This window comes from Natator depressus, chromosome 14 (genome assembly GCF_965152275.1).
Source record: "Natator depressus isolate rNatDep1 chromosome 14, rNatDep2.hap1, whole genome shotgun sequence".
Lineage (NCBI taxonomy): Eukaryota > Metazoa > Chordata > Testudines > Cheloniidae > Natator > Natator depressus.
The window spans coordinates 6,358,186-6,369,506 of NC_134247.1; the positions used below are offsets into that span (position 1 = coordinate 6,358,186).

Sequence of the window (11,321 nt, forward strand, 5' to 3'; positions counted from 1 at the left end):
GATGACGCAATCTGCCCCAGGAAATCATGTGCCATATGGAGATGGTAATAACTGTGCAGTTATCAAGCTGGGAGGAGAGTGCGGAACAGCACCCACATAACCATTTGGGGTCTGAATTGCCCTATAGAAATCAACCATCAAGACTGCAAATTCTGACCACCTGGAGCTACTGGCCGGTCAAAGGCTTCCGAGATTCAAGGCTGAACGGGTGCATGTGCTCAGATTCAGATTTCCTGGACTTTTCCTTCCAAGCTAGGAGCAGCTTGCAGCCAACACTTAGTGGGCTGGCCACAAACCCTGCCTTCACGAACATGTTTGTTAAAACACACATAAGCGCTTTGTCCAGAGTGCTGTTTGGAAGCCCATAGATCAGACTTTTTTGTCAAATGGAAAATCTGTTCCAGCTGTCTGGGAGGACAGAGAAATCTGCCATCTTGCTGCTTTGGAGAGCTCCCGATACACTGCAGCACTTTATATCTGGATGTGTTTCCATATCCAAATCCTGAACAGTGAGCAATTAAAGACTCTTTCCTTTAACTCCGATGTGCTTGAGATCAAGCCCTTAAGTACCAGGTGGCGTGCTGTGTAGGCGTTAGAGCAGGAAACATGGAGCCAGGATTCCTGGGTTCTGCATGACTTATGCTCTGTGCCACAGAGTCCCCATGTGTAAAACCCACCTTGCGGGGGGAACTGAATTAATGAGACTGGTTTCAGATCCACTGTGGAATGGAAGGCAGTAGGATTATTGCCTTTCTGTTTCGCACGTGCACCTTCCGCCTTCTTTGTATTAGGTGGGCTTAGTGCCACTTAAGTGTTTGCTGGTCTGTTCCCATCTGCTGAATGTTTTAATTACCGTTCGGTGTCCTGCCACTGAACACTGCATCTTAGACGAACACACCCTTCATATTCACGCGTGACATTTGTTTTTTTTTAAGCTGCAGCTCAAACTGACACATTATCTATCACACACGGTCAAATCTACATCAGATGGGCGGAGTCCTAACATGGAGCTTTTCATTGATTTGTTTTACTTTTCCAGCCTATCAGATTAGAGCTGCCAGCTGCCGGATCAGAGCTGTGGGGCTGGAATCCGCTCCATGGTGATCAAACACCGAGAAATTGTTTCTGCTGAGTGTTTTTTTTTTTCTGGGTCAAAATTTTGGAGTGTTGGGGCTTCAAGTTTCTAAAGTGACTGGTGATTCTGGTGGCCTCCATTTTGGGCTGCCCGGTTTGATATACCTTAAAGGGATCTGGTTTCCAGAAAGTGCTGAACACCCATCTTCTGGAAATCAGGCCCCTTTAAGGGGTGTCAAGTTAGGCACGCAAAAATTGAGACACTTGAAATCACTAGTCACTTCTGAAAATAATCACAGGACACTCCCATGGCAAATGACACCTTGAGCTCCGAAACCATAGGCCTCTGTTACATGAGCTAAATGACCTGTAGTGTTAGTTTTGGTTCTGTCCCTCCTAGGGCCATGCCACAAGAGGGAAGAAGGGCTTAGCCATTAGCATTCTGGACTAAGACTCAAAAGACATAGGTTCAATTCCTGGCTCAGCTACAGGGTCACGGTGTGTCACACGGGGCAAGTCACTCAACCTACCACCTGCCTCAGTTCCCCATTTCTAAAACTGAGGAGATTATTTCCCCGTGTCACAGAGTGTAGTGAGATAAAAGCCATTAATAACTGTGAAGTCCTATGAGGGCTCTAAAGTACCTAAGATAGCCAGAGGGTGAAATGAGCTGATACAGGAGCAGGTCTGACAGTCCATCCAGTAGAGAACAGCAGCGAGGCAAACCCGTTCACCAGCACATAACTAAGGCCTGCAGGGGATGGACATGTCATGGACCTGACACACGCTGTACGGGTGACAAGAGGCAATTAGAAAATGCCTCCTCTCAGCACTAAAGGGTCCAGGCTGAGCCACATCATGAGGGATGTGGAGGGGGCATGACTGGGGTAGAAACAGGGTTTTAAGGAGTTACTTAGATCATGGGGTTAGGCAAACCCTGTGCCTTCTCATTATAAACTCTCTTCACTTGGGCTGCACTCAGAGACACAGGGACAACCAGGTCCCATTCTTTGTGATGAAAACCCACAGAGTTAAAGGCTAACTATTAACATGAGAAACTCTGCCCAAAATTAAAAAAACACCTCAGTACATGAGAAACCTAAACTCACTTAAGGGTAACCAGATTTGTAGAACCACAGATCCCTCAACATACAGATAAGAAGCTGGAAAGGAAATACGCGAGAAAGAGCAGGTTATTTAGGGCAGCTGCGACCTCAGGTCTCTGGACATAGCTGGTTTTAAAGAAAAGAAGACATGCTTCCAAGCTACAAGAGGTATCTCCTTTCTGACAGGATTTAGACAGCAATTTGGCCTGACAGTAACACACCAGTAGAAAGCTTACCCCTGTAGCCTAATTATTAGGAAGCAGTCCCTCCAGGAACAGACTGCTCCAAGCTTCTCTCTCTCTCTGTCAGCCTGAAGGGAGATGCTGTCACTCCATAATGGGAAGTGAAGGCGGAATTTTTCAGATGGATGTGGTTTTGGAAATGAACTTCGCTAACACCTGCTGTAAGTTCAGCAGGACCAGTTGCCAGATGCTACAGGAACTAGGGGCTCATTAGCATGATTGAGACTTTGGCAAAGCAAAGGGCTCTCAGCTTCCATGTCTAGGAAATGTTGAGAAAGGCAGTGGCAGGAGTTCAAGGAAGGGTGTGCACTGTTGTGTTTTGAAGTCTAGACAGTGCTGAGCCCTGGCCATGCTGAAGAATGCCTTTTCCCGGCCTATCAAATTGTTTAAAACTCACAGGTATTGGAGGCGAGGAACGAAATGGGAAAAGAGCGAATTCCCTCGTTCAAACAGACACGGCTGCATAATTCTCTTTCCAAATCCTACCTTCCAAGCCTCGCCTGGATCATCAGAGGCTGCCAGTGTTTTACATGCTCCACTGTACGAATTATCTCTGCCCTGCCCGGGCATCCTCTGAAGTCACCTTGCTGCATCTGCCTCTTTGTCTGCTTCTCAGCCCTTAGGGGCCGGAGAGGGGAACAAAAGCAAAAGCTACCCATGCTGCACAGGATCCCATGCTGGAAACCTGCTCCTGCAAACCTCCCAGTGACAGCAGTGGGCTCCCTGTCTCCCTCATGGCTCTCAAGCTCTGTCCACCCTGGAGCTGTTAACCAGGACTCTGAGTCATTGAAGTGGACAGGCTCCCATTGGCATTTGTGGGCTTTGGATCAGGCCCTGTGTTTGGGAGCCACCTTCAAATGCACTTGCAGCCTAGGGTGACTAGATGTCCCAATTTTATAGGGACAGTCCCAATATTTGAGGGGTTTTTTTCTTATCTCGGCACCTATTGCCCTCCACCCCCATCCCATTTTTCAGACTTGCTGTCTGGTCACCCTACCTAGTGCAATGGTGCAGGGCTTGCGTCCACGCCTAGCCCTGTTACAAACGACGTTACAAGCATGCTGAAGCCTAGCTAGGGATGCAGGCTGCGTCGAGTAGGGTTCCACACGAAAGGGGTTTAAGCCAAGAACGTAAAGCTGCAGGCCAGGAAGGAGGGGAGACAGCAAACCAATTCCCATCCCTTGGAAGGAAGGGGACAGATCTGGAACCATATCCAGCAAGCAGGGTCGGGGGAGGAAAAAAGCCCCACCAGAGGATTGGACCTAAGGTCTCATGAGGAAAGGTGAGGGGGCTAGGGGTGGAGAGGTAGTCAGGGGAGGGGAGAAGAGAAGCTCTCTCTTCTCAGGGACCCCACCCTATATGGAAAGGATAGGTGAACGTCTGTCCCACAGTGATGCAGAGATGGTCTTTTGAAGGGCAGCTCTCTCCCCGCCACGCTCCAAATGTTTGAACTTTAGTGACTGTTCGATACCTCGCTTAGTCTCTGTCAGTCTGGGGCCTCCCGAAGCGGGCTTGGCAGAGTCCAGAGATATTTGTCTTTGTATCATCATCTTTAATAAAACTAATTAATGTCTTACACTTATTTGGCACGTTTCATCCCAAAGGACTTCATAAGCTTAAAGGGGCACTGCCAGGCAAAATAGCGGGTGCTTGGGGAAAATAAATGCCCTTCCGTATGTTATAATAAACCATTGATTGTTAAATGTGAAGGAATGTTAACAATTACATGCACTTTTCATGCACTTCTCCAACTTATTAGACATGGGTCTGATTCTTTCCCTCTACCCCCATCCCTCCAAGCCCCTCATGAACTTTAAGGCAGTTCTGGTTTAGGATCCTGGCTCTGTGAACCCTTGAGCTGAGGGTCAGGGTTTGTGGGCTGGGCTGTTGGCCATTTGCCCGGGCTGAGAGGAGAGTCCAATGAATACAGACCTGTGTGACTTTCATTTGTGTTTCTAACCATCTCGCACGAGCTGGCGGGAGGAGGCCGATTCAGTTGCATGACAACTTTTAAGGTTTCAAAATGTGTTTTTGTGAAACAGAGTTGTGGATAGAAAAGGTCAGGTTTTTCCAGTCAAGTTGCTCGCTCCCTCTGTTTAGTTAGAAGGGACCAGAGAGCCCTGAAGCCTTCCTGTCAAAAACTTAGTCGAAATCAATGCATCTCCATGAAACAATTTGGCTTTGATATTTTTGTCAAAAATATTTGCGCCAGCTGTATTTGCCATGCTCTATCCCCGTAAACAGGTGAGGGGGGTTGTTTTAAGTGCAGCCCCTGGGGCGGGGGGGAGTTCAAACTGGAATTTTTCATAATCCATGGAAACATTTCTTTTGGACTGGACCGTAACTATCCGTTACTGTCCCTTTCGCAAGCTGATGGACAAATTGCATGGGGATCACTTCAAGCATTACTGAAGTGCAGCCATCTCTGGGATGAAATGCAGCATGTTGCACAGCGAACAGCACGTTGCATGGTTGCATGGACAGGAAATGAAGCAGCATGCGTCCCAGTTGGAACAGCTGTTTAAAGAGGCAGAAAGCAATTGTCAGACTACAGGAGCTAACCCCCCCCCCCCCCCCGTCAAAGACTGAAATGAAATTGTTGCTGACCTCTGTCAGCACAGTGATCCCAAACCATGCTGGAGTGTTGGATCAGCATCACCTCAGGAAGATCAGAGACACTTACTGAATCATTTCATCACTGTGGCACTTACATTCCTTTGTCTCCCAGCCGAGCACACGTGAGCTCAGTTGCTCAAGCAAAGGTGCTCCGAAGAGGTCTGGTCACACCGCAGCCTGGCTTCAGAAACAAACTTTTCCATTTGTAAATGCCCACAAAGGCTTTCAAACCATCAAACTTTTCAAATCCAGGAAGGATGCTGAGGTGGGAGGGGGCAGCTGTTGATAACGAAGCTACGATTTGGCTCGAATGCAAAGAACTAATAGGCCCAAGTCATTTTTGACCGAGCCAGGCCGAGTGTGACTACACGTTCGACAGTCTGGTTCTTTTTTTAGTTAGGTTGATAAGTGCTTCAAGCAATATTAACACATGCAGAGCCTTCGCACCTATGGCAATTACATGGGTGTCCCAGAAGCCAATGAGTCAAATGGGAAAACTAAGATCTGGTGATGCTTATCAGGTCGTGACAGTGTTAGGAAGCTAAATCCACATAATAAAGAGGTGTGATTCTTCTCCTAAGTCATATGGTATTTAGCACTGGGTGTGTGTGGTCCCTGCTCAGTTTTAGGCCCTTGCCTTGCTTTGCTGGGATTCCATTTAAGAAGAATCTGACAGAACTGTCCATGCCTTTAAGAAATACTGTACATGCCATGTTCTACCATACAGTTCCCCCTGCTGACCCTATTCTTTCTCTACAGAGTTCCAATTACCAAGAGTGGATGGTGCCCATCCATCCACATCCTCCAGCCAGATTTCTGCCGAGGATGCAGTGCAAAGCCACCTGACTACTCCACAATCGTTAACCGGTACCTCAAATCAAAGAAAACAAGAGGTGAGTCTGTGAGATCTTTCGTCTATCTCTGACCTTGACCCTCTGCCATTCCACTGAAGGGTAAAACCCTGCAGCTTAAGATAAGAAAATCTGCCATGAGCTCAGATTAATTAAAAGACGCACAAAGTGATAACGCATTGGGGATTGCTTCAGATAGGCAAGCCAAAAGAAGTCATGCATGGGGAACAGTTTGCGGATTATGCAGAGCAATCCAATCTATTGCAAACACAAGAGCAAACAGACTGTTGAACGGTTTTTTTAAAATAATAATAAAAAGAAGAATGGATGATTTCTTAAAGTAATAGCCAGTGGGTTTTATTCCTATGTGAGGCAGCAGAGCTGAACTATATTTAATAAGGAAATGCAGACAACAGTAATCTCCAAGGTCTGATAACGAATGCTTCATTCTTATGTATTCTTCAGTACCCCTTCTTCAGGTGTTTAATGCCAATGTTAAATGTAAATTTTCAGGGTGTTTGGGTGGCACAGAGGGTTGGTGATTCATAGATTTTAAGGCCAGAAGGGACCATTTGATCATTTGGTTTGATGTCCCTTATATCCCAAGTTATTAACTTCCATTTGACTAACACATATTTTGCAGAAAGGCAGCCAGTCTTCATATGAAGACTTCCCTGGGTAGTTTGTTCCAACTGTAATGGATTGCAAGCAGTGGAATTATCCCACATCCATAATGACTGAAATTACTCACATCCCAAGTCTGCTCTGTCGCCTTCGTGAAATGAGATGGATCGGTCCATTTTCCAGTGGACATATCTCCACTGGCACTAATTCGCAATCTTCTTGGCATTCTCAGTAAAAAGGCCAGGGACTACATGGGCCAAGGAGACTGAGAACTGTCCTTTCACTCCTGGAGGTCTGCTCTCTCCAGGCCAGGACTGAAACGCAGGGGTGGGGGAAGCTTGTACCGCCTCGTCTATAGCTGTTCTGTGGATTCAGAGAAATGACCATCTCCAGGGCGATCAGTCCAGAACTGTCAGTCATTAAAAGTCACACCACCAGGAAGAAAGAAAGAAAACTGTGTAATTTCTCTAAAATCAGCAGCCACCACCATGTGTCTCTTCCTTCTTCAATGCTTCCCCTTAACCTGGGAACACCCTTCCAAAACCAGGTCAGCTTGCCACATCCCTCACCATGTTCAATTCCCTCCTCAAATTTCACATCCGCTGGGAAGGACACGAGAAGTGAGCAGGGAAAACAACAATAAACAGAACCAAAAACATGGGATGGAACCTTTGAAATGTTCCTGGTGTGTGATATGCAGGAGATCAGAATAGATGATCACAGTGAATCCTTCTGGCCTTATAATCCATGAATCCTGCTGTCACCTTGTCTCTCCTCTCCAATCTCATCTATCATCTTTGCTTGTTGGATCCTACAATGAGCTCCATGCAGATGTCCACTAGGAACCCATGGACTCTGCATGAGCATAGGAGTGTAAACCCTTTGGGGCATGGGCCATGTGTTGTGTTTATTTCTCTCCAATGTCTGGCATATATTGGCGTTTGGGGGAAATAATCATATATAGAATAGTGTGTCCGTTTTACACTTTAGCCACTGAAGCTGAGCTTCAGAGGAGAGGGCAGCTCTGGTGGTGGATTTAGTTGTGTCCAATGCGAATCAATGTTCCCTCATTCTGAAAAGGGAGATAGTCTTTAAATTAGTGTGACCACATCATTGCCAGCGCAACCCAGGTTTTTCTCTTCCCTTTGCAGAGCCAGAGCCTTTTCAGACACCATCTGGAAAATGACCTGGTGAAAAGAATTACAGGAAGGAAAGCCCGTCGGCGTGTGTTTGGGGCAATCAATGCTAACAAATTCAACCGGTTTGGGACATTCTGTTCACCTTTTCATGCGCTAGCAACGCCGGTAAGTGTCCTTCCCTCTGGGTAGTTTTACATTCAATACAAACCAGTCCCCCGGTTGCCAAGGCTCCTCCTGCCAATAGCCAGTCCAACAGCATTTTCAGAATCAGCCAGGCAATGACTCCTGCCAAACAAGCTGTTTGTTTTCATTATATTTTCCTTGTGGCTTTTCCTGTAAGGGTTAATATTTTCTCCAAAAACTTCCCTACAAGAGGATTAAGTAAGTAAATCACCCAGCTGTTTGTTAATGGGTTAACATCAATTTAAAAATCATAATCTGTAGTAAAGTCATGCTACCTACCTTTCTAACAACAGCACAGATTAAAATGGAAAGAATTTTAAAAATCTATTTTTTTATTTTATTTATTTATTTTCTGTTTGTTTACTTCTTGGAAAATGAAAATGAAAATGAATGGCATCACTTTCACTTTTGCTTAGCATCACTTTCAGGCTTCTGTTTGCAAGCTAGGCCTGGGTGATATTGATCTCTTAAAAATAATAGTTTACATCTGAATTTGTTTAAAAAATATATCGTGGGAATATTTTTCTTGATCCTCGCTTGGGTTAAAAGCTTGCTTGTTCAAACATTAAATGTGGAGTCAAGTTTGAGTTGGCTGAACTCCTTTCAAAGAGGATCTTCATTCCTTCAGAGATTTCTTAAAATACTTGTTTAACTTAGATAATTTTTTCATGTTTGAAATCTCTCTGTCTGGCTCCCATTATCATGCTATCTGAGCACCTCACAGTCTTTAATATATTTATGAAATAATAATTATAATACTCTGCAAATATGAACGGTGTGTACATGCTAAGTGTTGTATAAATATCAAATAATTAATCCACAAAACAACCCTCTGAGCTGCTAGGAGCTGCTAGGATTCTATGGGCCCTGGATTCCATTCACACTTATAGGCAGAGGGAATACTGTGGCCATGGCCAAGGAGAACGCGACTTCTCACCCCAAATGCCCCTGTGTTCGGGATATACAGGTTTGGGGTTTCCAGATGTGGAGATGGTGAGGAGAGGAGCCATTTGGGCTCATCTATATTCACCCTTACAACCGGATTCCTCCAGTGCATTTTGTATCAACTTTTGTTGTTTCTCTCTGTTCTGTAGAGTCCTCAGAGAGGGAGGAGGGGTGGTGTGTGTGTGTGTGTGTAATTGAATGATTTTTAAAAATACACCAATTACAATGTCTCTGGGTGCTTGTACATAGATTATTGGAACCATAGAAATAATTTCACTAGTCTCAAACTAAATCCAGAGAGATTCAACCCTGAAATTGGCTGTAATTAGAGAACCACCCCATCATCAGCCCCTCAGACAAAATCCTGACACATACACACCTATGCTAAAATGATGGATGCTATAGAAATGCTTGTGATAGAATGTATTTCTCGAGGTTGGCCTGTGTGTTCATTATGCATTTTTATTAACTACTTCTGTCTTAGGAGATGCAGAAATTAACTTTACCTCAAGACTTACCCATGACCCCTCGGATGCTGAGGCAGGGTATAGTCTGCAGCACCGAGTCGGACTTAAGGTCTTTACCGTTAACCTTCCCAGAACTGGACGGCGAGAAGACAGAAGAGCCCAGCCTGAGTGAGAGAAAGAAGTCATCAGTCCACATGAAAACCCCTTTGCTCCCCCCATTAGTTAAACCTACCAGAGCTAGCCTCTCCCACAGTAAAAAGGCTAAAAGTTTCCAGTTTCCCACCCAGTTCCCACATTAGCTGTTTCTATTAGCCTGTAATAGATGCTAAGTATTGACACCTTCTGAAAGAGAATACCTGGATTCCATTTCTAGAGCAATATGCTTTGTCTTTTTTTGTATTAGACCCTGGAGCATTCTTTTAAGCAATCCCTTTGACACCTAAATTCCTCTTTGATACACACATAAAGTAATTGCAAAAGAGTATTTTTGTTCTTTAGTTTGAAAATGGTGACATCTCTACATTTAATAATGAAAATAAAGCAACTAACCTTGGATTTTGTGAGGGGCAAAAGGGAAACCGTCTCTCCAACCTTTGACAGTCTCTGGAAGTTCATATCAATTGTGGCTCAAATCTCTATCCCTCCCAATTTTGAAAAACTCAAACTGCTGAGATCAAACCAAACTACTATCATTTGTGCATCTCAAGTGCCCCACAAAGCCTGCTTTAGCTGTTGAAATGAGATCTTGAATATAATGGGGGAAATCAAAACCAGGCAAAGAAAGATTCAGTGAATTCTTGCATTCTTGTTAGTTCTCTCTGGTAGTTACTATGTATTTTAGAAGTTACTTGGTTAATTATGTCTCCAATTAAGGCTAAATATTGCCATATGAGCAAAAAAACTCCCTGTAGTTTATAAAATGTTGATACTTAGTTATCTAGTAAAATCATAGTGTCTTCAACTAGAATTATCCTATAATCGTCATGTCACAAATAACTATGCAATTGAGCAATAGCTGCAATGACTGAAGGATGGTTATTTTCTCCTTACTATTAAAAAAAAGAAAAAAGTGGGGGAAGGTGAACAGCTGTTGAGAGCTGTTTGAAGACACTCAGTAAATCATAAGTTTGACCTTAGACACTGCAGTCTCGCTGTACAGTTTGCATCAGTAAACTTTCCGGAGGCTGGGAGTAAACCTAAATAATATAAACAAAGCAATGTGACTCAAAGCACTATTCAAAAGGAGACCCTTTCTCTGGATGATGCAGCAGTCGCTTGATTTAAAGGTCTTTATGACTGCATTCAGAGTGAGGGATTTTGAGCCGTCAGAGGGTCGCAACTAGAATCAAGTGAAAATCAGAATGTCCATCCTCTGCGAAATTCTGATATTTGTTTTCAGCCTGAATTGGGACCAAAAAAATCAAAATGTTGAAATTTTTCATGGACTTTAAAAGTTGTGAAAAATCCCAGTTCGCAAAAGTTGCAAGTGGAGATCATAATGGGAGGTGTAAGTCTGACCAAGGAGCCCAGCCCATAGTTAATGACCAGTATGAAGCTCCCGCGCTACAAGAGCCGTGGAGCATTGCAGCACCTTAGGTAGCAGCAGGTTAATGTTGGACTATTTCATTTCAATTTTCCTGCTAGAAAACTGAAAAAATTGGGCAAATTTAAAATTTTTCCACAGAAAATTTTGATTTTGTGGAAACAGAATTTTCCATGGGGGGAGGGGAAACATTTCAATGGAAAATTCCTAACCAGCTCTGATACAAACCATGCGATGGGTGTGGCCTAATGATTACCCAGCATGCAATTTGCCATTTTTCTTTAAAACTGCAACCTGGTGCCATGCAGCTTCATTACAAAGTGGGATTGGTAAATGCAAATCAAGATTTATTCCCCACAAAGGCACCTTGGTTCTGTAGCTCAGAGGAATGTAAGTTATATTACCTACAATTCAAATATTCTTCTCAGAAATAGGATCCCAAGATACCACCATGACAGGCATCTTAGAAACACTGGAAACGGACGGATTAGATATAGATATATATGAGAGCTATCATAGCTAGTTCTCTCC

At 44.2% G+C, this 11,321-nt stretch overlaps 1 protein-coding gene across 1 annotated transcript in view; it reads left to right on the top strand.

Annotated features, from left to right (window-relative positions):
• LOC141998159 (cilia- and flagella-associated protein 337-like) overlaps nucleotides 1-9,798 on the top strand; it is a 50,370-nt gene extending 40,572 nt beyond the window's left edge. The window contains exons 18-20 of the mRNA XM_074970813.1: nucleotides 5,798-5,931; nucleotides 7,665-7,817; nucleotides 9,265-9,798. Coding sequence (XP_074826914.1) covers nucleotides 5,798-5,931; nucleotides 7,665-7,817; nucleotides 9,265-9,546 — 569 coding nt within the window. The 3' untranslated portion in view covers nucleotides 9,547-9,798. The remainder of the gene's footprint in view (nucleotides 1-5,797; nucleotides 5,932-7,664; nucleotides 7,818-9,264) is intronic.
• The last annotated feature ends 1,523 nt before the right edge of the window (nucleotides 9,799-11,321 follow it).